Here is a 27,842-nt window from a genome sequence, read left to right as displayed (position 1 = left end):
GTAATCTCCCACTCTCCCACGTTTCTGCATATAGTTCCACTAATCTGGGTGCCAGCTCCACCATGTATGTGGGTAGAATAGTATTCCTGAGGTAGTCCGTCTGTGCCTGGAGTTTTCCCTCTTGTCATAGCTTTGACTGCCCCCTAATCTCCCGTTCTGTAATTGCAGCTCCTTGTAACTCTGCCTCCTCCGCCTCAAGGGTATGGAGCGGGAGGGGTGCCAAGTATTCCACGATTCTGACTATGTCGCGGTTGCCAGTGCTTTAGTAGAGGCAGGCATAGTACTCCCTGAATCGGTTACTAATCTCCTCTTGCTTATGTAAAGGGGGCCCCCCTGGTCATGAATCGTCAGTATAGAACTGCACCGCCTAGACAGGTTAGCGAGTAATGCCAACAGCAACCGCCCGCTTTATCTCACTCAGCATGTGTCCCGTCCATGTATTTCTGGTAATCAAAGCATCGTAGACGCTCTTCCTGCACTGCCACCTCCTCCTTGGCCTCTAAGAGTTCCTGCCTCTGTTCCGGCTGTCTCCGCTCTAAGTTTCAAAGTACCCCATCTACTCTCTTTATGTCTGCTGTAAGTGTCCTACGGATCCCAATAGATGTAGCCATACATCTCCCCCTGATTATCGCCTTGAAGGCCTCCCATTCCATGATTCTAGAATCAGTGGTGCCCGCATTGTCAGCGAAATATTGTATGAAATGTTCCCTAGTCTCCTGTTGAAAGACCTGGTTTTCCAGTGATTCCGGTTTGAGGCGCCATGTAGGAATGGGCTGTGATAACTCCCCCCCCCCCCCCCCTTGTACTGAAGCATGAGTGGGTTATGGGTCGAGACCTTCCTGGTCAAATACTCCGTCCCCCCAGTTGGGTGTAGAGGTCCGGTGTGCTTAAAAAGGTGTCTAGTCGGATGTGCAAATTGTGAGTGTGTGATAAGTGCGAGTAGTTCCTATCAGTCGGGTGTGTGCTGCGCCAGCCCCCTGCGAGCTTGCCCGTCTCGAAAAGCTCAAGCTACAGTGTGTACTGGAGAGTCTCAAAGAGGCGGGTGTGATCGGTCCATTTCGGGATCTGTAATGCAATTAAAATCCCCCGTTATTAAGATCCCCCCAGTCATGTATGGTGCCAGAATCCCTGACAGCTGCTCCAGAAACCTAATGTGATCTACATTCGGGCCATATACATTGACCAGAGTGACATCCTGCCCGTCAAGCCTTCCGGAGACAATCACATACCTTCCCTCTGGATCAATTTTATGCTCACTAGGTTGAAAGGGGACTCCTGCCCGCACCCAGATCAGGACTCCTTGGGGAAATGCTGAGTATGACGTGTAAAACGCCTGCCCTCTCCATCGCATGTGCAGCGCCTCACCCTCTGTGTCCAGTGTGTGGGTCTCTTGGAGCATCGCTATCTGCTCCCCCTCCTATTTAGCTGTGAGAATATTTTATAACTTTTACTCATGGAGTGCATGCCCCTAACATTCCACGACATTGTTATAGGTGGGTTTTGTCAGCTGCATGAGTGCTCATGTTTATCCCCTTGCATGTCCCGAGACCCAGACCCCCTTTGTGTAGCATGCAAGCATCCCCTATGAAATGCCATGTCTTGGCCTTTCCCCCGTCGACAGCAGCATCCCTCCCTGTTAACCATAACACCAGACCCTTCCTAAAACTAAAAGAAACATCCTAACTCTCTCTCAACAGGACAAGTGAGAACATCTCCCCATCCAAACTTCGCACTCCCGTGCTCAAAAAGTCAGAGTTCAGAAGTGGTGGTTAGGCCAAAGTCCGCCTGGAGGACCGCCATCCTCTCCGCCCCTCCGGATCCCCCCCGGCAAACATATCTCAGGTAGGCATCTGGGAACCCCTCCAACTGAAGTGTAGGGCTATATTAACAACATGCCCCTCCTCCCCCGAACATAGTCCTATGTATACTTGCTTGCACGGCCCACATCACATCAGGTCATCTGCCGATCTGGGAGTTACATGCCGCAGGGTCTGGCTAGCATACCCCACCAAACTCGAGCTGGTTTCTGAGTCTGAGTCCCTCTGTTCTTCCCCGGAGTGCGATAATGGTTCCCGGGCGTCTGCCGCACTCAACGAGGCCACCGCTGCGATTGCACTGGCTATAGCCCGGTTCGCCTCCTCCGTCGTCGGGTGGTTCTTCCAAGCTGTTCTCTGTCGGGGGAGCGTGTCAAGGCCTTTTCAACTGGGTTTTTTCCTTCTCACTGTGGTCCTCGGGGATCTTGCCCCTCAATCCAGTCCCATACGTCCTGGGTGTGTGGTGAAGAATATAGTGCTTGGATGACGCACTATGCGTAGTTTAGCTGGGAAAACTATAGAGTACGACACCCCCATCTGGCGCAGTTTCCTTTTGACCGCAGTAAAGGATGCTCTTTGTTGTTGCACCTCCCGTGAAAAGTCTGGGAAGATCCATACCACACTGTTGTCTATCTTGAGTTGCCCTTTGAGGCGCGCCTGCCCCAGCACATGGTCTCAATCTTTGTAGAACAGGAGGTGGGCGACCACCAGCCTCGGTGGTCTGCCGGGTTGGGGGGCTCGAGCTGGAACTCTGTGCACCCGTTCTAGGGCAAAGAATGTCGACAACCTCTCTTCTGCAACTTCTGTGCGCTGCCTGCGCACAAGGTACGCCACCATGTTGTTCCCTTCGACTTTCTCGGGAAGGCCCGTGATTCCAATATTATTCCTGCGGGCCCTATTTTCCGCATCCTCTGCTCGTTGCTCGAGTATCCGCACTCTTTTTCCTATGTTCGTGAGTTTGCTTGTCGTCGTCGTGACTGGTGGCTTCAAGCTTTCTATCTCCTCTTCTGCAGCCGTGACACGATCTGTCAGCTTTCTATGGTCCGCTCGGAGGAGGCCTACGTCGTCCCTGGTAGTGTCTATCTTAGTTTTCACCGCCATCCGCGATCGTTCTATGGCCTGTAGAATATCATGGAGTGAGAGGTCTTCTCGGGGCATCACACCTTCCTGTCTGGTCCCCAGGCGTTAATTAGAGTCTCCGCATTCCTCACTCGACCTCTCTTGTTGCTCGGTATCCCGCCTCTTGGTGGTCCGGCCCATGGCGCCTTCGAGGCCGGTAATCCCTACCCCCAACGAGGGCTATGACAGGATGGGGCTGGTCGCAATCGTACTTGCGCTCTCTACCGGGTGAGTGGGAGCTGGCCGACCTGCGTCGTACTCCTTTCGTTATTTGACATTCAAATTTTAATCTCGTCCCCCGCGGGATCCAGTTCTGTTGCAATGGTGATGTCTGTACTCCACCTCCGCCCCAGACCCTCTGCTTTTGGGCCCGTCACCTCTGACTCTGCCCTCGCTGCGTCTGTGACCGGTGTGAAGTCCCAGCCACCACTGCTGATTCATCGATGGCTCAGTAGATCCATAATCAGCGGCCCATGTCCCAGTACACCTACTCACTCTGCCCCAGCTCCGTCGCCAGTCTCCGGACAAGTGTCAACAATCGCGGCAGCAACTCAGTCTACTGCGAGTGCTCGGCCTACTGTCCATCACTCCGGGGTCCCGGTCTGCATCTCTAGCTCCGCTGTTCAAAGTCTGATGGGCTATGCCGCCGGCGTCTCTGTTCCAGCCCCTGTACTCTCCGTCAGCCACAAAGCAGCGTTTTCAGCAGTTGGAGCTGTGCTCGGGGCACTTCCCCGGCCTGGCGCGTCGCTGCCCCTCCTTATCTGCAGTCCCACCGCACAACCTATCAGCTGCCACACTGTGCTGGTCTGTCTCACCATCGACCCTGAACTTCCAGGACTGCTCCGGGACACCAGGCCTTCCCTGCCGTGCTCTGCTGTGAGTCCTTCTTGGGCCTCAGCAATGGCCTGCAGGAGCGTCTCTCGTATCGCTGCCCCTACGCTGTGCCCAGCCTCGTTCAGTTGAAGGGGAAGTGCAAGGCAGCCACTAGCCAGTCTCACAGCCCCATCTATACCTCAACCATCGTCCTCTGGGCTCCCTGTATGGCCTCCTCTCCCGTGTGTGGGTACGTGTCAGGCCTCGGAGTCCGCTGCAGCTCTTCCCCGCGCCTCCTCCTTACCCGCGTTAGTCCCGGCTCCCGCCTCGCCGGTGCCACTCATCCCACGTCTAAGGCAGCAGCACAAGGCAATCCTCTAGCAGGTCCCCAGCTCCGCTTCTCCGGAGCCGTTTGTGCCGCGCGGCAGCCATTTTGCTCAGCCCGCGCCCTCAGGTCTTTGGGTCCCCCGAAGCACTTACCCGCGCCACCTTCTCACCGGCGTTAGTCCCGGTCTCCGCCTTTGCCTGGGTCACTTTTCCTGCATCTGAGGCAAGCCCACAGCTCTTCGTCACACCAAGAGCCGTTATTTCCGCGCTGCCGCCATCTTGCGCGGTCCGTGGCCTCACCAGTTTGTCCACCCTATGTCTCCGGGGGAGGGCTATTGATCTCCCGCAGCAAGTGTCAATGGCGCCCCTGTGGTTCCGGCACCCCCAGGGCCGGTCACCTCGCTCGGGGCTCCTCTTTAGCGGGTAGGATGGTGCCAGAGAGGGGATCACCGATGGGAGCTCCTATTCAGGCTCCTGTCTCCATCGGCGTCAGGCCACAAGCCCGACACATATGCATGATATGGGTATAAAAATTACATATACTCATTATCAGCGCTCAGCCCATATGTGGGCAGTCCTGGAAATGGGTATATGGTTTGAAAAAGACTTACCTGTAGATCGTCAAAAACAGGATCATAATCCTCGGTGTGAAGATCCTCCTGCTGTGAAGGGGGGACCTGGAGAAAGGGGTCCACGCCCGAATTTGCCTGGAAGAAGAAGAGAGGGGTGAGTACGCACCCCAACCCCTGCCCCACCGCCACCTTGAAGCAGATGGTCGGCTCTGTGGTTTGCTCGTGGAACAGGCAACTTGTAATGTGGATGGCGGTACGGCTACCCAGTACCATCCTACGGTGGCTGTGTTTCCCCAACTGCGAACCCTGCCGTCTGCTGGTGGGCTTGGCAGTCCAACAGCGGTCTCTGCAAAACAGATCCATCCAACTCATAAAATGGCGGGCAGACCGCCAAGCTCCCCATGTTTGGACCGCCATTGCCGGGGACCCCGAGCTGATAATAAGACCCTACGTTAGAAGGTAAAACGTTTGACCAGGAAGAGACTGTTTTCTGTGTCCGACCTATGCTCCATCATGGTTGGCCTAAAACCGTACCTCTGTCCCAGTGTAGAATGACCAGTTTCCCTCAGTTGTCTCTTTGTGCTTTTTGGTGCTATTTTTTTCTAAAACTTAAAAAAATCTTATCTCCTGGTCTTCCTCGTGGACTTATGCATTGTTGGGTTAATTTTGTTAATTAATATACTCTCTATTGGTATAAATTAGCATGATATTTTTATTGTGTTGAGTTTCTGACTTTTTAACTGTTTTGTTACTTCTATATCCTTTACACAATTTTTTAAGTTAAGCATATCTGCTCTTTGCCATAACTATCAGTGGTTGAGCACAAGTTTAAATTGCTGAAACCTTCACTAGACCTAACAAGAATAGTGACATTATTACTTGTAATGGACTACCATTTAACCCAAGTTATAATCCACTTTCTCACAAGTTAGCTCTCAAAAAATTGTTGATGTGGTTTTTGATTAGAAGGGTATTGGTGTCAGACGTGGAGTTGAGAGATGAGTTCAAGCACTGGACTGTCTATGGAGAAGTCTTTGAAAGATCTGGAGGTTTTATCTTCTCTTATGTGATGACCTTGATTTATCGGTAGGATGCAAGGCATGGAGATAGACATGGCAAAGTAGTCTGTCCTGTTTAAGTGTTTTGCATTGGATTGTTGGTTTTCTTGAGAAGACAAGGTCAAGGATGTGGCTGTTTAGTGTGTTGGGTTTGTGACTTGCTTTACCACATTGAGTATGTAGATGAGGTGAAGAGAGTTTCTCTTTTTTTTTTGTGAGCTTTTGTTTCCTGGGAGGTGAAGTCACCCAAGTGGGTGGTGTGTGCCTGTCCGATGGGCAAGGTAGTTAAGAGATATGAGAATTCATCAATGAAGTGCCCGGGAGGTTTGTAGACGAGCTGGAAGGTAGAGGTTGGATGCATATGACCATATTAGCGTATGGATTAGCAGCATACATTGAATCCATATTAATAAGTATATAAAAAAAAAAATAATAATAATCTTTATTTAGATATAAAACAAATATCTTTAAAAGAGAAATTTCCGGTTCATGTTGTTTACAAATATTAAAAAACAATACAGACAGTCAAATACACAGCAGAAGTATGCATAATCCTCTTCTCCTCTTCCTTGGTCTCTTAGTTACAAATATTATTAAAACTGCTCCCCTGATCTGTGATTACATGAAACAAACCATGGTCCTACAAAGCTATTTAGCTGTTCTTGTCTTTGATTACCTGATGGTTTGAGATTATTTGTTTTAAAAGCGTTGATTAATTTAAAAAAGGTTAGGGGAAAGCTGTAACTGGTCACTTTTGTTTAAAATTGCGATATGCCTGCTGGATCAAGTTTGTCAGCCTTATGTTTAGATCTGTGTTGTCTGGGCTCAAAGCCGCAATGATAGCTTGCCTGCAGGACCGAACACCCAGCCGATTCCATTCCCCCTTCAATTTAAACCTACGTTGGAGATCAAATGCTGGACAAATGCAGACCACATGCAGTAGCGTTTCTGCTGCTTCGCCGCACCCTCTACATGTTGTATCCTCCTCCGTACGACGCCAGGAGGGTAGGTTTTGCAAAAATCGCCAGTCGCCCATTCTAATTGCTGTAAAACTACGTTTTAGATACAGTGAATAAGGGCTGGAGAGGTAGGAGGCAGGGGTTAGGCGATTATAAGAATTAATAACTGCCCATGCATGACTTCGTTTTGCAAACAGTGCTTTGTCGCTAGTAAGTGATGGCGTTCTTACAAATTTTTTAATTGCAAGCTTGAACGCTGACTTACTGGGGTTAAGGCCCAGAGACCGTCTGCTGACATTTGTTGAATGTAGTCCTTAAAAAGACGGTCAAATGTTCCTCCTGGATATTTCTTGCCAGACTAGGGACTCTAGTGTGCCTGGGTTAGATTGTCTTAGTTTGTGGCAAAGGTTAAGAAATACCTCAATACTGGAAGCATCATAGTTCAGTAACCCCATCTCTAGTCTAATCTGTGGGGGGGAAGCAGAGTATGGCAACCGAAGGACCTTTTTATAAATTTTGGTTGTGTGCTGATTTAGAACGGTGTTCAGTTTGCCCTTAAATATCCCTATGCCATACAACAGAGTGGGGCCTGTTTTCGCTTTCAAGACTTCCACAAGGGGTGATAGAGTGGGACCTGACAGATTTTTCGAGAGCTTAGTCAATGACACCGCGAGCGTCATTGCCTTGACTGCGATCTCGTCACGCTGCTTTTTAAGGTTGCCCCTAGAGTCTAGATGAACCCCCAGATATTTATACGACTTGCCAGTGACGAGGCCATTGTTATTAAATGACCATCCGCCTCCATCATATTGCTTCTTTCCAAACGGAACTACCTGGGTTTTCTTCATGTTTACTTCTAGTTTATTCTTAATCGTGTATTGCATCAGTGTGTCAAGGAGCCTTTGCAACCCCACCCTTGTGAGGCTGAACAGCACCGGGTCATCGGCATATAAGAGATTACTTAATGCCGTGCCCCCTACCTTTGGCGGGTGGCTCTTAACGTCATCCAGGGTGCTGGATAGGTCGGCCAGGAATAGGTTGAAAAGGAGAGGGGCCAGCACGCAACCCTGCTTAACGCCTCTGGTTGTTGACATTTTTCACGAGAGATGCGTGCCATTCCCTAACTTTACTTGAACCCAGGTGCGTGTGTGCAGTTCAATGATTGCATTCAATAATTTGTCTGGGATTCCCCACTTCCTCAGCTTTTCCCAAAGGGCCTCCCTGGGGACCCTATCGAAGGCGGCTTTGAAGTCGACAAAGCAACAAAACACAAACCTAGATGTAGAGAGGGCTTTGTCGACAATGGAAGACACCGCTAATAAATTGGTCATGGCCCCCGAGTTGGCAGTGAACCCAGTTTGGTTCATTGGCACCCGGTTATGATCTTTTACCCAATGCCTCAGGTCCTCCAAGAGGAGCCCTGCGTAGTGCTTTGCCTCAATATCCAGAAGGGCAATAAGTCTGTAACTATTAGGGACAGCATGCAAACTGGATTTGTAAATGGGGTGAATTATTGCACCCCGCCATGAGTCTGGGATTGTTGCAGTTCTCAGTGCGTAGTTAAAAAGGTTTGTTAACATTCCGGACCAAAAGGTTGTGTCCGATTTGAAGAGGTTTTGTGGGATGCCATTAGGCCCTGGAGCTCCATCTTGTCTGGCCTTTGTCACTGCAATGAGGATCCTGTCTTCGGTCACCTGGTAAGTCTCGTCAGACAGATGCTTTGGCGTGATAGGAGTGCATCAATACAACGGGAGTATCAAGGGGAATACCAGGACAGCCAGCCCCCTACTCAGTGATTAATGTCAATAATTAGCTGTCCCTACAGGAATACACAAAACAAGGTTTACAATTAGCAGTCCAAAACGTGTAAAATCAATTTAAGACAGCATTTTATAAAACCAATGAACTTAGTTGGTCATCAAACCGCAGTGTATCCTACTTCTAAAAAGAAATAAACCACCACCACAGACCTTTCATCACAAAGAAAAAGTGTGAGAAGGAAAGAAGGCACCTCATGGTAGCAACACCAAGGGGGAAAACACTGACTGGTACTCGCCAGTGACCCACTTCTCATCATCGGTTACCTTCTTTCCAATGGAAAAATGTGCATATATAGTGCAACAAATCCACAACCATATGAAAACAAAAACGAGAAATAAGAAGTAAACAACCTAAATGTGAATGTACTTCCTATATGTGCAGAAATCGTGCATGTGTTCAAAGGATCCCGTGAGAACCAAAGACGTAGTTCTCACCAATAAAAATTGGTAAAGCTTACTTGCCACCCATAATCTTTATTCTTTAGCTGTAAGCCTTTCCACGTTAAAATTGACTCCTATCAAGTAAAAGATTAATAATAACTAGCCAACATGTTTTGTTGCTATACTCAATTTGAAGCAACTTCGTCAGGGCTAGGGATCCAGATCATTGTTTTCAATAGGGATTTATATCAGAACCTTCTAGTTGCATTACTGCTGCATACCGGCAACCTCACAGAGACTAACGCGTCGTATGATCGCGTCCTCCTGCTGAATGTCCACGGGTCTGTATCACCGTGACCTAGGGCTCGGCGCACATTCAACCATCCGGCGGTAGGAGTGCACCCTGAGGGGCTGAGACCATTGCTCGTTTCTCCTTGCAATCCATGTCCTGCGGGGTCTGGTTGGACTGGAGAATTGAAGTGATCTGTAAGGTAATTAACCCATTCTGCTTCTTCAATGTTTGCAGTTCCAAGGCTCGAAGAACTCAAATTTGAGTTATTGATTAGGGCCCAGAATTTCCTTGAGTTTTTGTTCTTACTCTCCCACACCAGTTTACACCAGAATTGATTTTCGTGGGTACACTTGTCTTCAGTGATCGCCATGCTAAAGGCCTTTTGGGTTCTGTGATATGTTTTTAGGATCTCGCTATTCCCGGGGATTTAACGAGTAGCCGCAGCACGTTGTTTCTTGCCTTTTTTTTTTTTTTTTTTTAAACCTTTATTTATCAAATGCACAATACACAGCGTCTGCCTACAACCCTTTTGGACCGGCCGCTATGACAAGCAGTCAAAAAGTAGAACACAATATACAGCGGGGGAGGCCGCTTCGCGTTTTATTATGGTGCAGTGCATAAAACAGCAATCAAAAGGATATCGAAGGTTCAATTTTGTGATTTTGTCGAACTAAAACAAACAAAGAAACAACCACATGGTAAATCAATAGCAAGGCTCACAGGAGGGGGGGAAAAACGGGAAACAGTATACAAGAATGGAGGCAAGTCTACTATGGGAGGGGAACGATGAAGGGAATGTAGAATGAAAAATAATGAAAGGAACGTGATCTATGGGGAGGAGGGAATGGCCTCGGCATAATCAAGTGGTGGGGTACAGATGTCACCCCGGTATGCGTTCCATTGCGCCCAGATCCTGTTCCACTTCCTAGGACGACCCCGTGCCTCGTACACCGTCTTCTCCCGAAACATGCACCAATCCATGGTATCTTTCCAGGCACTGAGCCTAGGCGGTCTATTGGAGCCCCAGAGCTGAGCTATGTCCCTCTTGGCGACCATGTTGCCCAGAGTGAACCAGAAGGTCTGCGCAGCCGTACAATCCGTAGGCTCCCACACATTAAGCAAACAACGTCGTGCCTCGGGAAGGAGGGGGACCCCAGTAACAGGCCCCATCAGATCATGGACCCTAGACCAGAAAGCTGAGATAACCGGGCATTCTCACAAGACATGAAGAAAGGTACCATCCATACCACAGCCACGTCTACACAGTCCATCCGTCGCAAGCCCCATTCGTACCAGACGCGTACCAGTCACATATACACGGTGGAGGATCTTCAGTTGCACAAAACGAAGCCGAGCCGGAATAGCCACCTCCTTAGGGGAAGAAATAGCCATTTGCCAGTCTTCGTCATCCAGTTCGAGCCCATCCGCCACCCAGGAGACACGAAGCTTCTCCAGCAGATCAGCCCTGTTGTTAATAAGTTTTTTATAAATTAAGGAAATCGTACTGTCCGGGACGTGGCCATCAAGAATACGATCCTCCAACGGGGATGACTGGGGGATGTCAGTCCCGGGGGGAAAAACGGAGGATAAGGCATGCCGTACCTGAAGATACCGAAAATACTCCTTATCATCCAGTTGATATTCCACCTTTAGGGCCTCAAAGGATTTCACAGTACCCCTGGCCCAGAGATCCTCCACCTTGCTAATCCCAATCATATCCCATCTATCAAACCCTTTCGTCCGCCACAGGTTGCCCAGCCGTTCAGAATCATACAACGGGGTCATAGGCGTCAATCTACCGCCCCAACCTGTAGCCACAGTAGCATCCTTCCAGGCACGCACAGCACATTTCCTAGGGCCAGTCAGGAGACGGAGTGGTGTCTTTGAGTATAAAGCTCTATTGAAGTTGCCACCTGGCAACATGAGTTTATCCAGGGCAAAAGCGGGAGCGGGCTCCGGAGAATATGTCACATGATTAATTGCACTTAAATGTGAGGCCCAGTAGTATCGTTTAATGTTGGGCAAAGCAATACCGCCATCATACCAGGGGAGTGTAAGTTTAGATAAAGCGATACGGGCACGTCCGTCCCAAATCAATTGCCTCTGTAGGCCTTCGATCTCACGGAAATAGCGAGCGGGGACTGGGTCGAAAAAGTTCTGCAAGGCATAAAGGAACCTGGGGAGCGACATCATTTTAAAAAGTGCCGCTCGTCCCAATGGGGACAAGGGCAATTCACGCCACCGCCGCACATCTTGCTTGAGGCGACGGAGGGGAGCGTAGAGGTTTCGATCGTATCGCACAGAGGAATCCATAGAAACAAAGACCCCTAAATATTTAAAACCCTCTTCCACCACCTGGATAGGAAACCTATGGGGCAGCGGAGGCAATACCCCCGCTATGACATAGACACATGACTTGGTCCCGTTGATAACCAGCCCGGAGTTCTTACCAAAGGAAGTGAGAACATCGAAGAGTACGTTCAAAGACTTCTGGGGTGAGGTGAAATAAAGAAGGATATCGTCGGCGTAAAGCGAGACGCGATCCTCCAGATCCGGTGCCCACCGGATCCCTTTAATCGAGGGCTCCCATCGAAGCCACGCCGCAAGGGGCTCTAGTGCCAATGCGAAAAGAAGTGGGGAAAGCGGGCACCCCTGACGGGTGCCACGTCCCAATGGAAATGAATCGGAGCTTCTGCCGTTCACCACGACTTGAGCTAACGGTTGCTCGTACAGGAGCCTCACCCATGCAATGAAACTAGGGCCGAAGCCGAACTTGGAGAGGGCCGCCACAAATATGGCCATTCTATGGTATCAAAGGCCATTGTAGCGTCCAAGGAGGCCACCACCCCAGGCTCAGAGAGAGTTCCAGCTCTCGCGAGAACGCCGTGGAGTCTACGCAGATTAAGGGCTGTGTTTCGATGGGGTATGAAACCGGATTGATCCGGATGGATCAAGTCGCAGATTACAGACAACAGCCGATTAGCCAGGACTTTGGCAAGAATTTTGGGCTCGGCATTGAGTAATGAGATGGGGCGGTAGGAGGTGCAGCGATCACGAGGCTTGCCTTCTTTATGAATGACCACTATGGTAGCCAAGCGCTGTTCATACGGAAGGACTCCCGCCTCAAACGCATCCAGAAACATGGTCCGCAAGTGAGCAGCCATTTTGTCTGGGCGAAGTTTATAGAGCTCGATAGGCAAACCATTGGGCGCCATCGCTTTACCCGATCGCAAGGATCTGATGGCAAGAGCGATCTTATCTACCGTAAAAGGAGCTTCTAAGGCCAATCTATCCTCTTCTGATACACAGGGAAGTGCACTGTCACGCAACAATAAGCGGGAGTCGGCCACATCACGGTCACTCACTGGGCTGTAAACTGTCCGGAAATGGTCCACGAAACAGTCAACAATCGCACCGGGATCAGACACACATTCACCAGTCTCACGGGTAATGACGGGCACAACGCGGTTCATCCTTTCAGCCTTGTCCAGCCACGCCAGGAGTTTGCTAGCCTTGTCACCCACATCATACAAACGGCCCAGCTGATTCACACGCATCACCCTAGCAGCATCAGTCACACAGGCTCTATAATCCGCCTGCTTCAGTTCCAAGGAGTGTAGAAGTGCAGGCGTATCATCCCCACCCAACTCACTTTCGAGTGTAGTTATTTCGGACTCAAGGGCCAGCACAGCCTCCCTCCTAGCTTTCCTCTCAGCTGCAATAAGAGACAGTGCGGAACCCCGTATAACAGTTTTGGGCCTCCCAAAGAACCGTAGGGGAAGCAACCGAACCTACATTCTCATCGAAGTAATAATCGATTGCCTTAATCAAATCCGAGCGGAGCCGAGGGTTCCGAAAGTGCCAGGGCAGGACAGGGGGAACTCTGTTGCCAGAAAGACCTCCCACCGAAACCTCGAGCAGCAAGGGGGAATGGTCCGAGACACCCCTGGGGAGATGTCGGACTTCCCGCACCAAGGATAAGTTAGCTGTCAGCATAAAAAAATAATCAATCCTTGAGAGGCTGCCATGGGCACCAGAGTGGAAAGTGTATTGAGTTTGTGAGGGGTGTAACGATCGCCAAACATCCACCAGACCGAAGGTTTCCGTCATGTCAGTCAGCCACATCTGTGACAATGGCAGAACCCTAGGGGGCAGCCGATCACACTTGCCCGACATCACCGAATTGAAATCCCCACCCATGATCAGCAGTCCATCAGGGAGCCCCAGGAGAGTCTTGCCGAGATCAGCATAAGTGGTAGCCTGCAGCCCCGGGGGAACATAAACAGCAACAATTACAATTAGCTTCCCCTCCCATCTCCCCGAGACAGCAGCATAGCGACCCCGATCATCAAGGGTGACATCATCAATTTCAAGGGCTAAAGAGGATTTTACCATTATACCCACCCCTCGGGAGCCGGATGTAAAACCAGCGTGAGCGACAAGCCGGTATCCTCGACGGTCCAGAGCTTTACAGGCATTACCAATCAAATGGGTTTCTTGGAGTAAAACAACATCAGGGGCATGACGTCTTATAAATTGCAACACAATACCACGCTTGATCCTATCCCCCAAGCCATTAACGTTCCGAGAAAGAACCTTCACGTCACCCCCCCCCCCATCCCAAAAAGAGCGTCCCAGCCCAACCCCCTCCCGGAACCTCAGAGCAAGGATGTACGCAAGCAATATAGTACCATGTGAAAAAGGAAACAAAAAACACGAAACATAACCAAGTCCCCGCCACCCACCCCCCAACCACGAACCCGTTACAACACCCCCCACCCTGCACCCCTGCTGACTAAAAAGCCACCCCAAACTGCAGTGTGCCTGTCGCCCCATCTGAATCTACACAAAGAAACCCCTGAGGAGGAAGGGAGAAACTACCCCAACCCGCCCACCCCGGGCATAGAAATAAGGCACATGATATAAGTTACTCTGTAAAGATTACGATCCAAAACCGGACCTCAGGGCCCAAAGTCAGTCCTGCGCCGTTGCGCCTCCGTTCGCACCTCCGGGGCCTCCGCTCTCGGTGTCGTCCTTTGGCAACGAGTCTAACCAGTCACTGGCACTGTCCGGCTGATCAAAGAAATAAGCACCGTCCCTGTATTCGATACGTAAGCGAGCGGGAAACAGCATCGCATATTTTAGTCCCAAATCTCTCAGGCGACGCTTCACTCCGAGGAATCCAGAACGTTGCCGCTGCACTTGAGGAGTGAAGTCAGGGTAGATCGAGACAGAGTTGTTGTCGAACTTCAATGGGCCGTGTTTGCGGGCGGCCTGAAGAATGGCGTCCCTGTCTCGAAAGTGAAACAGCCTAGCAATTATAGGCCTCGGGGGTCCCCCCGTCTTAACCTGTCCACCTGGGAAGCGGTGGGCGCGCTCAACCGCAAAAAACTTACTGAGGCCTGCGGGAGCGAGTTTAGCAACAATTAGCTCCTCAACCAGTAAATCGATCGAGGCAGCACCACTGTCTTCCGGCACCCCGACCAGGCGGATGTTGTTTCGTCGGGCCCTGATGTCGTATTCCTCCATACGTCTGGTTAGCAGGTCCTGTGACGATCGCAGATTCCCAATCTCTGACTGCGCTTCCGCCATGTCCGTCACCAGACTGGAAGCTTTTAGGTCCAGTGCCTTGACCCTCTCGTTTGTCTTGGCTAAATCGGCTCGAATAAGGGTAACATCGACCGCCACCGTGTCTATCTTGGACACAATGGCCTCATATTGCTGACCCATATCAGCCTTGAGCCCTGCAATGGCGGCCAGTAGGTCTTGAAGTGACACTTCCGATGAGGTTGCCATGTCCGTCTTTGGGTCCTCCAAACCGCGGCTGGTAGCACTGGGGGAACCTCTCGGTGTGTATAGCGATCGATCACATTAGACTGGACCGATCCCCCATGAGTGGTGGCTTTCCTGCGCTTCTCCATCTCGGGTTTCATTGCCATATTGGATTCAGCACCCCACTGGGACCTCCCGGGTGCGACCACTGAGCCGGCACTGCGATGGTGACGTGCTGCTGGTGAAACCACCAAAACCAGGAATGTAGAGTAGGTCTCAGGCAGTCAGTTCAAGGATGGACAAGAAACCGAAAGTGAAAGTGGCACACCACCGGTGAAGCAGATGCCAGGCAGCCGTTGTTGTTGCATTACTGCTCGGCCATCCAAAGCAGCAGAGTCCCCGGTCCCGTCCGGGGCCAGGCCAGAAAGCTTGAGACGACGTAAATATGGTCCCCAAAGTCCGATTTCGGCCCAAAAAAGTACAGCAGCATCAGCAAGAGCAGCACTTCAAAAGCCCGTCGAAGTGACCAGGATAGCAGAAGGATAGATCAATAAGGGCGGCGCGGGTCTCGGGAGCTCTCTGCTCACGCGACCATCTTGAATGCCCGCGTAGCTCCTCCCCCGTTTCTTGCCTTGTTAAGCGATTTTGTTTTTAAGGATACTTCAAACTTACGAGACTGAGTTCGGCTGTTCCCCTGGGTTTTAGATGAAAAACTGCTGGTCAGATGGGAGCAGAGCCTCGTCCATGTAACTGTCGGTGAGGCGTCAAGATTGTTGCCGCCTTTTATAAAATCCATGCTCACTTGTAGAATTTTGGGGCTGATGTCTTCGCTCCACTTAAGTCACTTTAGATTTTCGGTATATGTTTCCTTACAAGTTGGAGGTGCTGGTTTGTGAAACTCTGGCTTTGTATTGAGGGAGATGAACTGGGGCCTGTGGTCGCTTTCGGTACGTGGGAGGATGCTAAAAGTGTCTAGGTAATAAAGCAGGTCAGTGTTGCAGATAGTATAGTCTAAATGGGAATGTTTGCTGCCATTTGACCAAGACCAATTTGGCGGAGTATTGTCTGCGGACCTGTCGTTCATTACCAGGAAGCCTGCACTGTAGAGTCTCGACACACAAAGTTCTCCCAGTTGACTGTACGCTTGGTTAGGTGGTCTGGTTTGGGTTACGGCCTCTATGATGTTGAAAAGAAGGTGCTCATCAGTTTCTGCTGTTTTTCTCTAAAATAGGTAGGTGTTGAAGTCCCCCGTGGCGATGCAGTCAGAATTTCGATACTAAGCCGCAATGTTGCTCATAATTTCTATTAGGCGGGCCAGATGGACTTTTTTGGTGCGAGAGTTTGGATTGATGTACACATTTAAAAGGATTAGGGAACGCAGATGTCGCCACCGATTGATTTTTACCCCTAGTACCCAATCTTCTTTAATGGGTAGTTGTTTAATTGTACCTTTTGAGTTGGTGGATATGTAGATTGATAGGCCACCTTTTGCGTGACCATAGGGGCTGTCCCTAAGGACGGGTTCCAGAATTCGATAAAGCCAATGATAGGGTGGCCGTCAGTTGCCCAGGTTTCCTGAAGGGCTATTGCTGTGTGCTCGCATAGGAAACATGAAGTTTCCTGGTTCTCGATTTTTTGGTGAAGCCCACTGATGTTCCAGGAGCACATTGAGAATGTAGCATATCCATGACGTTCATCTATGATGGGAAAAACTATGGGCCGTGTTGGTGCGCCCAGAGGTTTGTTTGTCGGGGCGGTTGCCCTGCCACTGGGATTCATTCTGTGCCTTTGGATGACAAGATGCCTGGAAGCCACCACCAACCCTGGCTAGGATCGACCTCATGGACCTCTGTTTGCAAAGTCTTTCAATGAACTAATGGCCCAGATGTGTTTTTTAAAATCGAATATGGTCTAACTTTTGCAGCCTGTCCAGTGCTGGCGCCTTGCTGCAGCAACGGCGATTGAGGAAGCGAGGAGGTGGGATAGCCAGGGTGGAGTATGGATATTCTCTGATACCCCAATTTCGCAGTGTGCACTTGTGTTCCAAGAAGGCTCCCACCCATCTGGCCATCTTAAATGACACTAAGGTTACCTCGGACGGTTGAGTGCCTCTGCGGGGGAGGTACTCTATGGAATCAATGTCCTCCGAGATCAGCCCTTTAAGCCCCGGGATGCCTCCCACTAATTTTAATATGTTTGATCCATTGAGAATATCTTGGCGGCCCTTTGATTTGTATTCCGGGGCCAGCAGGAGCTGATAGTGTGGCGTGTCGTTTTTTGTTGCATGCTCAGACGTGAATATTTCATTGGGCTGCTGCCCTACATCTATTTCATGCTTCTGGTCAGTCTGCCCACAGGGGGTCCTCCATGGTTGTTGTGCAGAGCTAGGCTTCTTCACATGATCGTTGTGAATTTTTTTTTTGTAGGTCATTCGTGATGTGACATTATCCACTCCGGCGAGGGTTGGGGCCAGCGGTTGGTTGTTTTTTTCTTGTTTCGTCATCAGCCTCAATGGCTTAGCCTCGTTGATTTCGTTGATTTTCAACCTTAAGGTTTCTGTGGCTGTACTAGGCTCATCTTTTGCTATCTCCATAGCTGGTTTGCTTGGAGCAGGGGTACTCGTCATGCCCTGTTCAGTGGCGAACCCGGTCATTTCTTTTTGACAATTCGTCGGGGTTGACCCGACTCACTTGGGGTCCTGTTGTTTGTCATTTTCTCAAAGATAGGGAAAAACTGCCGATGTGCAGTGTGGATGAGGGCCCTGGTTTTATTTCTATTTTTTCTTAGGCGTTTGCGCTCTCTCTTGCTGCGCGGTGGTGGAGGGACTGATACTTCTTCCCATGTGGACCCATTCAAAGAACCTGGACTATCCTTCGGCCCGGGTTGATTGTGTGCCCGCACGAAGCCCCACCTTTTTTGATCGTCGGTTTGGCACTTGTTGGTAAGGATTCTGATTGCCCGTTAATCCCCTGCCCTTTGTGTTGGGTTGTGCATGGGGCTGTTCCATCCGGTAACTCTGTTTCTTCGTTTATGGTGGGCCTAGAGTTTCTAGGGTGTTGGAGCGGGGCAGGCTGATTTTGATGATGCTGGCTAAGGTTTGTGGATGGATAGCCTCCCTTCGTGCATTTAACTTCCTTTATGATGCTAGATAGAAGTTCTGGAAGTGGAGAGAGAGAGTCGATGATTGGGGAGCAACAACAAACTGATTGAACAAGCTTTGAGGATGCTTGCGCTCCTAATATTAAGTTATTTAATTTATCGAGTTTGTTGTCGATCCCAAACGTAAAAAGTGCTAAAGTGTTTAAAAGGTCAACCTGGACCTCCAGTTTTTCCGAATGGTAATTTAGAGCGGTGACTGTGTGTTCGAAAGTCTGAAGAAGTTGTGGCCAGACACTGCTTGCTACATAATCTTCTTTGTGAGGGTTTTTATTAAGCGCTGAGTTTGGTGTTGAATTGGGAGAATTTTTGGTGTCCTTGAAAAAGATTGACAAATCTGCTAGAAGCTGCTCACTTGGGTCGGTCGTTTTGAACTGTTGTTGTGGTGATAACATAATGGCTCCAGGTGAGAGTAGTGAAATATGCTCGGAGGGTTGTGCAGCTGTCTGCTCCGTTGGGCTTGTTATATTTTGAGAGAGGACCGGCAATTGAATATTATTCATGCATACATTGGTGCTTTGGCCGTGGATTTGCGCGTAGGTTAATTGACTAGGAAAAGTCTTTGAGGGAGGCATTGGCAACACCAAATTTTGGTTGGTGGGTGATTGTTGGGGTTCCAATGGCTGTGTGGGGTCGAGGCATGGGCTTAAAGCAGGTTGTGGGCCCGCGGCTGGGGTACCAAGTGGCCTAATACTTCTATGTCCACCACGGAAGGCTTAGGCAGCTGACCCAGTGGCGGCTGGGCTTGACAATTTATGTTAAGGTTATGGTTAAGAGTTACGTCTCCCCGTAGTCCCTGGACTGAACGCTGGGTGAAGATCCAAAGATGTAGACTTCAGGGGTTGGACCAACTTTTTGCTTTCAAAAGACCAAGGTTGGGAGGGAGACAAATGCTGGGAGGATGCGCTTGGTTCAGCTGGTTCGGACGGGGCTCCAGTCCTCCTTCCCTCCGAAGGTTGGGACTGCCTCTGAAGGGTTGAGGTTGTTGGTTGTTGGGTCTTTTTAAAAATAATTCAACAAGGTCGAGGATTTTAAGACTTTTGGCCTATCCATGGTGCTGTCTTTGTATAGGTCTATACCATTGGTCGATGGTGGTTTTGCCGCTTTTGCTGTTTATTGCGGAGTTCTAAGCGTTATTTGACTGTCCGGGTGGGGCTCCTCTCCCCACACAGGCTGTTTGGGTCTTCTCCGTTTAGGGACTGCTGCGGCCTTACTTACTTTTCCTGATCTCATGGTTCCTGGTTGAAAGGAGTGCCTGGTTCCAAATTTCGAATTCCGGGTTCCGAATGCGGAACACAGAGCACAGAGCACAGAGCACTGCCAGGGGATGGAGTTTTTAGTTTTAGGTCGTCCTATCCCCAGCAGGCTGATTAGCAGGGTAGTAGGCGAAGTCACTTGGCAAGCTGGAGGGTTCAGCAGTGTGAGGTAACTTATCCCCCACCCGCGCGGCTGTGGGTACCAATGCTGGTGCTGGGTATAAAGGCACCCCCCCGCTCAGCAATACCTCCCCACCCAAAGCACTGACCCGCAGTGGCCCTCACGTGCCATTCCCCTCACGCCCTATCTGGAGCCAACCAGCGATCGCACAATTGAGTAGCACGACCAGGCTGACTCACATGATGGGCAGAGGGGGCAGCGGAGCTGGCCACCGCCGGACTGGGCCTGGGCGGGGCACAAGGTATGAAGGGCAGGGGGAGCAGCCCCAGAGCTGGAGGCGACAGCCCAACAGCTTGGCTGGCTGGTGAGCAAGGGCCACAGGGAGAGCGCGGCGTGTGAGCCGGTAGGAGCCGGACTGAGCAAGGTAGCAAGGTAGCAGTAAGCATGGGCGAATTTTGCGAATCTCGCGTTCGCGAATTTTGCAGATTTGCGAACTCGCAATCCGCGAATTCCCGCGAATTTGCGGATTTTTTTTTTTTGTGTTCGCCCGTGTTTCTGCCAGTTCGCGAGGGTTTTTACAATTTCGCAATTTGCGAACTTACCTGTCGGGTCGCAAGTTTTGCGAACTTGTTGTTTCTACGTGTCCAGCCTGTTTGGGACACTCTTCTTCATCACTGCCACTCTCTGTCACCACTGCCACTCTCTGACTACTCATGCCACCCTCTGGCCCACCCATGCCACCCTCTGTTTCATCACCACACCCTCTGGTTGTCCAGTGTACATTATTTTCGGCAAAGCAAAGCACACCTTCCCTGCCTCAAGTGACCTGAATTAATTTGGGGCTGATTAATGTGTCACAGAATATTTTTTTAGCTGGCACCTGCTTCCTTAGTGCGCCCTGATTAGTGATCTTTTGCACTTGCTAAGTGATTTCATTGTTGCAAAATTAGTTACAACACCTGCCCTGCCCCAACTGACAATAATGAATTAGGGGCTGATTAATGGATTTTAACTTCCAGCCTGGCTCCTGCTTGTCTCCCTTAGCTGTAATTCAGGACCTTTGTGGCATATGTGTAACTATTCTGAGGTTCAGAGCAGGGTCACATAATAGTTGCAACTGGCAACTGAACTCTGGAGGGGCCCCTCAGGAAGCACTACAGGAAATGGCTACTAATGATGAGCCTGAACTTTTGAACCTGGTAAGTAGTTTCAGTTTTGCTAAGATCGTATTTCTGCAATTTAGCACTTATTCGCGGGGCGCGAAGTTGTACTGGGAAGCCGCGAACTCACGCGAACAGTGCGAGCAGTGCGAGCAAAATCCACTGCTCGCGGATTTGCGGATTTTGCGGGAGATTCACGAATCTCGCGGATTGCGAATTTCCCGAAAATCCGCAAAATCCGCGAGCGAAACGGATTTTCTGCCCATGCTTAGGTAGCAGCCAGAGCAGGAGGGCCAGAGAGCAACAAGAGGACCGCAAGAGAGCAGCACTTAAGCAGCACTAGAGGCGATAGGAGGGCACAGGCAACTTGCGGTAGCGTACTGCTATGAGGGGGGGGTTAACTGGGGCAGCACAACAAGAAAGGAGGCAGCAGGCCTCTCAACCCGCAGCCCGCACCCCGCACCCCAGCACAGGCTTGGCTCGAGCTCACTGCGCTTTGTCTTCGGCTGACTTACCGATCAGCGCCTGCTCTACCTCAGTTTTCTCAGTTTCCTGCCTCCGACCATCAGCGGCCTTGGGTATCGCGACCTCCGTGGGCCCCCGGCTCTCTGCCCTCCGTGCACGCCTCTGGCTCCCTGGCTCACGAGCAGCTCACGCCCGCGCACCCACCGCTGTCCTGCCTCGCCACGCCTACCTGCTGCTGACACGCCTGTGCTTCCGTTAGTGGGGCGCGGCCTGACGTCGGGAACAGCATATCCAAAAACCTTCCATTTACGCAAGGGAACTAACCATATGCATATCAGCCACTGTCTTGGTCCTGAAATGCCAAAATGTGCCTGACAATTTTAGTAGCTATTGTTTGAGTAACATATCAGGAGAAATGCCAAAGCCATACCATCTGCAACTGATTATAGAAACATTAGCTCAAGGGATTGCTCCAAATGCTTTTTTAAACATGGACTGCTGTGTACGAGGAAAACCAAAGATAATTTTTTGAGATCAACAAGAGGGCCAACCAAATTTAGAGTACCAAGCCATATCAGTGAGAATTTTTATGAAAGTGCCTCAAGCGACCAGGTGGCAAGGCCTATGTTTTTATTTCCCTGAAACAAATCCCTAAATAGAAATAAAATGTGCATGGTGGACATTTTATTCAGTTTTACGACTGTCATGCACTGCATTGTGGTCATGAAAATGAAACAAAGTGTCGGAAGGTCCACCCTTCCAGTGATATTACTGCTGTGAGCATTAGGTGAATGGTTTGCTGATGGGTGTTTCTGGCGGTACAGCTGGCTTAGGCACCATCAGAAACTAGGCGATTGGCCCATCTCTAAATGCAGAGGAGGGACCGATAAGATGTTGTATGGAGCATGCACCATTTTAGCAGATGACCAGTTACCATCATTTTGTAAAATGGGACCTAAACATATCAATGGCACTCCTTACATTAAATGAAGACATTTTGCGTAAGGATTTTTTTGGTTGAAAAAGTTGTCTTCATGAGGTATTTTTCATTAGTATGGTCTGCCCGCAAGCTGATTTGAAGCATTTTTGCCTTCAGGGTGGCTCTTCAGAGAAGTTAATCATTAATTGGCCTTGTATCATAAAACTGAATCCAAATGATCCATTGTCATGAGCACTTGCCCAACAGACAAATCTTTACATGTTTATTAACACATGATCTTTTCCACTTTGACTCGCTTTACGTAATGCCACTCATAAATAACAATATGTTTGTGATGTCTTCATAATTAAATCAAACCCCTGAAGCTTCCTCAGCAAAGGTGTTATTGTTGTAACAATGGAATATCTCAGACACAAGTATAACCAATTACACGCTCTTCCTTCTACTGTTCCATTTACAGGGAGAGAATACATTATAGATTCTGTTTCAGAAAGTAGAGGGCACCATATCAAGGTAATTAAATAAAATGACAATGAAATATTCAATAATATTTTGACTAGGCATCTGAAAAACTATCTTTAGCGTACTGGATTTTTTATTCTTTTTCATGTTCGCAATAGAAAACAGAAGTAGCCCTTTTTTAAATGTTGCCAAAAATTTTCATGGTTAATGGGAAGTTAACATGTCAAAATATAAGATGCACATTTTCACAACTGTTTTTACACTGTTGATCATATTGATCTGATTGAAAGATTTTGACTCGTTGCAATCAATATTATAGAATTTCCTAGAGACAAACGTCTTTGTTCGCTAACTTAATATGTACATGTAGTCTACAATAAAGATTTAGCGAGATACAAGTAAGGAAAAACATGGATTTAGGTTATAAGACTTAAGCAGGTTTATTGAAGTTACACACCCATAGCAATAAGTCCGTACTAGACTTCCTAAAGCAGGGTTTACCTCTCTGGCAGTAATTGAACACTGGAAAAATTAGTTGGACCTCAGCTTTTATTGAACCTCTCAACTGGCTCACCATGAGGCCTGCAGACTCTGCAAAACAGTTTACCTCAAAAAGTCCTTCATTTTAACTCAACAGCCTACCTTGACCAGACACTTGAGACAGCAGATAGCAAGATAACATTTTCAATCTCTGCTACTTCTTGTGATTACCTTGTTTGCCACTAAATGGAACTTCTAAAGAGAGGCTCTGAAAATTTGGAAAACCCTTTCATCTCATGTAGGAAAAGAACATTTTCTTCACTTTGAAACTAACTGAAGCTTTTCTTACCACACCCAACATAACCTCTGTTCCTGCATCCCTTCTCCTCTGCTCTACAAAATGAAGCCTCCTATGCTTTTCATGTATTAAGAGCTCTTGAACAAAAAGATTATCCAACTATGAACAAATAATGCCTAATTTATATTTACATTTTCTGTACGATAAGAACTGTACTATATCCATGGCATCGATAATTGCTCCATGTGTGTTAAAGCCATGGGTTTACTTCCTCTGCTATAAAATGCTTCTGTTCCAATACTGTCAATAAACCTTATGCAAAATGTCTCTTTTTACGTCTCAACATTTCCTTATAACAATGTATGCACCACAACCTGAAGTGGACATGTAAAATGCTCTGACATGCTAAGTTGAGCAGCACTATGCCATAAACTATAAATAAATAAACACAATAAACAAAATTAAAATATCATTGTGAGAGATGCATTTCCCAGACACTGTCTTAAAGAATAGGATATTTTTTGCTCAGTCACCTGGGGAACTGAGATTCTGCAAATTACATACATTGAACAATCCCACAGAACATTCATGACATCACAGCACAATGTGCCCAGTAAGAATAGAAATGAGCAGCATGCAACCAATCTGAAGGCATTATATATCACTTCGAGATATTCCACCTACTCTTACTACTTGCACACATTCTACGCATACACACAACCAGATCAGGAGGACAGGCGTTCTCTTAGATCACTTCAAAAGTATGCAAGGACTGTTCCTGAATACCATAAAAAGCTGATGACCTTGTTTTTCAATCAAACAACCTTCCATCGGCAGGGCTAGGCATACACACCTGTTCAGAACAAGAATACCCTCGCAGGTGATAGTGCGCATTACATATAAACATAACATAATATGTTAATGCATACATTCTAGGTTTATATTGAAATCTGCAGCTTCCAAATTAAGCAACCATCCATGAAAACACAAACAGTAGTATGGTGCATCAGATGTAGAATGATTTCAGCCCACCTCCTCCATCCCATTGGGTATCACACCCACTTAGGGTATACTATAGTCATTCCCTCTCATAAACAAACCTCAGTGAGTAAGTTAACATCAAGGGCAAGAGACACTGCTGCCTAGGCCATGCCATCATCCAGACTCTGCATTTCGCCCCGTATTTTGAGAAATATTTCAGGGCAATGGCTTATTTTATAGATTATTCCTTCAACATTACAGTCTTTCATGTATTGGGTTAATCAAAAAATCTAACTGAGGGGTGTTTCTTCTTAAATAAATGTGTTTGATGGATGGCTGCAAACATAATATGGCTTAAGCCTAATTTAATGTTAGGGTTCTGCATTCATGACTGAAATAGAAAGTAATTTTATTGCATTCCAGATTTCTGGAATTCTATCAGGAAATGACACATTGGCCTGATAAAATGTCATTGAACTTGCATTCTGAAGAAATAATGCAAATGTATGTTAAACGGAACTAATTTCATTTGGTTTCCTTTTTTGCAGAAACTGAGGAATGAAGACTGCAATTTTGAAGAAATGATACTAGAAAATCATTACAACACATATGCATCAGTAAAGTGGCGGCACACAGGGAAAAGGATGTTTGTTGCAATAAACAATAAAGGTATACCAATGAAAGGAAAGAAATCCAAGAAGGGACAAAAAGCATCCCATTTTCTTCCAATGCATATCTCCAATAACACATGATCCACAACATACCAGTTCCAGCAGAAGGACTTTATTCTGAGCAGAACCTATGAATATTCAAGAGAGGCTGGAATACTACTGATATACTGAACAAGCTGGACTTGCGCAATTATGTTTATTTTAACTGGCTGAATTAAACAAAGATCTGAAAATATACACAAAGATTTAGTAACTAAAAGTTGTAAAAATTGTAAAGATTTGTACAATCAGATATTTTTTTTTTAAATGACTGGGTAATTTCTTAAATTATGTTACCCTGGAGAGAGAGAACTGACGTGATTATCTGGTAATGTATATATAAATATATATTAAGTGATCTGCTTGATAAATATGGCTGCTATAATAATAATAATAATAAAGAAGCAGATGATAATGTTATATGAAATAAGTTGGTATTAACGGCTGCTGGAATGATTTATCAGATTATCGAGTCAACTCTGTAAGTGACTATTGAGCAGTACTATAACGTGTTGTCTCAAAGCATAAACCATGAAAAGTAATTAGCATAAAAGTACAAAGAAAAAGACTATAATTGTAATTTTGTTCTATTGTCTTTAGAAATCTATTCTAAAAGATTAACATTGCACCACTGTTAAACAGTTATACAAAATGAGAAGAACAGATAAATGAATGCTGCTCATTTGTAGAGGGGAATTCATATTTTAAGGGAATTTCAGAATTATGTATATAAAACAATAGGAATACATGTGCTTCATCTCACATTTCACCCAATATCATTTTTATATAATTCTGAAATAATAGTTCAAATATCTCGAAGGGCTTTTCTTCTATGTAACATACTTATCCTTTGTATAATTCCGGGCATATGACATAATATTTTTTTAGCAAATATTCATGCTTCCTCTGGTTTACAGCATTAAACAATATTTTAAGTTGTATTTGAAGTTTATTGTTCTAAGCTATTTAAGTTGATGTTATTTATAAAAAAAACTTAAGCTGCATCTGTTTCACATGATTTTAATTCTAACTCAATAACAACATTTTCTGAGCTGAGCTGCATGCGTTGTTCCCTATGACCAGACACTGAGTCTACTACACAACACCCTGCCAGTATACACTGGTTTGCAGACAGAAATGATTGGCTGTAGCACTTTTTTTAATAAATAGCTAACAGGGAAGAAAACAAATATGCATGCCTTCATTTGGAACCTACTATTGTCAGACAAACTTAATACTGAATAAAATCTACAGGATACTATAAACTGAGGAGGTTTCGCAAATCTTGTAACACCTATGTAAACTGGACTCCCTGCTACTAGTAAACATAAAATTCCCAAAACATTTTGTATTTCCTCCTTGAAAGACCCACAATTTCCAAGAAAAGTGATGTTTTCTACTATACATTAATCACTAAACATGGAATAAAATCTTGTCACAAAACAGTTTTTTGTAGTTATGTGCCACTGATTTGTAATTATAACTTCTCACTATTTTTTCTGAAGCAGTATTCAAATCAACTAGAATGGTTACTCCTGGCAACTAGAAAGCTGATGATTGGTATTGTTGATTTTTAATTAGAACGAAGTTTACCAGAGTTGTCAGCAAAGAGAAAGATGGATGCCTCTGTCTCTGAACGATGCATGACATTGAGCAGATAAAGAGAGATTGTTTTTAACAATGAATGGACTATTGAGACCAAAGTTGGATGGTAGTAGTTTAGTGAGAAAGAAAAGAAAACCCAGAATCTTGAGAATTAGCTTAATTCTGTCCGGATGGAGCTACCGAATCTGTACAATGCTTTCAATTGGTAACATTCTTTTATTTGGTCATCGCTGAACATATGACAATAAAACAAGAATAAAAGGATCGGTACATTTAAAAAAAAAGTTAGGAACGAACACTTCTTCTTAGGTACATAAATTAAAACAGAGTTAGTCATATATTAATCATGTAATTATCCTTGAAAAAATGTCTAGACTCGAGTGTACAAACACATTGAAACCACAGTTTAGCATCTAATCCAGTGCTTCCAAATTGTTTTAGAATCGCAACCACATTTTTAGAAGGGCAAACTTTTGTGATTAACCCAGCTACAAAGGGCATGAGACGGGAATTATAGTTTAATGGAATAGTAGACATGCTTTCAAATTTGTGTGAATTACCAAAATAACATACTCTTTACAATTTTTTGCGTTCCTCTCCAACATTTTTTTTTCAAAGTGTCACAACCTTAACCACATCATTTGATATTCCTTTATCGGATTGCAGCCAATATATTGATCTGCCCCATAGAAGTGGCCAATGGTGAACTGCCCTGAAGTCTGGAACTGTAACACTTTTCATAATCGGGTGCTGGCCTGTGACATCCTTTCCCTAAAAGCATAAGGCTTCTGAAAGACGCTGATGTTGATACAGTGATTTAAGCAATTTTTAAAGAAAGCGTCTTGCAGCAGAGTTTAGGGTAAAGTCTCATTTGCATTTTTTATGTTAAAACGAGGCCCAGTGGTAGATTTTGACTATATTTTAAGCACTGGATATTATGTGATTTGGCCAGAATCAAAGGATGTTGAGCAAATGCCAGGACTCCAACCTGGTTCACCAGATCCAAAGTCAACAGCTTTGGCCGTTAGGCCACATCCTCATTTCTCCATTTATGTTTGAAAGTCGTACACAAGTAGGATATTTTGTAGGATCATAGCACATTCTCCGTTGAAATGGCTTTGTGAAGTGACAAAATAGCAGCAACATATACCTAAAGGTTCACCCGGAGTCTTGCTCTGGAATATTTGGAAGGGTTTGTTTTACAACTGGATTTAGGGACATATTTCAGCACCTTGACACCAGTCGTGCTGGAACAATTTTCTGCTAACATCAATGTCTTAC

At 47.0% G+C, this 27,842-nt stretch overlaps 1 protein-coding gene across 1 annotated transcript in view; it reads left to right on the top strand.

Annotated features, from left to right (window-relative positions):
• The window catches only part of FGF7 (fibroblast growth factor 7), a 285,430-nt gene extending 259,029 nt beyond the window's left edge, over nucleotides 1-26,401 (top strand). The window contains exon 4 of the mRNA XM_086958265.1: nucleotides 24,795-26,401. Coding sequence (XP_086814391.1) covers nucleotides 24,795-24,998 — 204 coding nt within the window. The 3' untranslated portion in view covers nucleotides 24,999-26,401. The remainder of the gene's footprint in view (nucleotides 1-24,794) is intronic.
• The last annotated feature ends 1,441 nt before the right edge of the window (nucleotides 26,402-27,842 follow it).

This window comes from Lissotriton vulgaris, chromosome 2_1, assembly GCF_964263255.1.
Source record: "Lissotriton vulgaris chromosome 2_1, aLisVul1.2, whole genome shotgun sequence".
Taxonomy (NCBI): Eukaryota; Metazoa; Chordata; class Amphibia; order Caudata; family Salamandridae; genus Lissotriton; species Lissotriton vulgaris.
The sequence above is the reverse complement of the archived record's forward strand: the minus strand, read 5'-3'. Positions and strand labels throughout refer to the sequence as shown.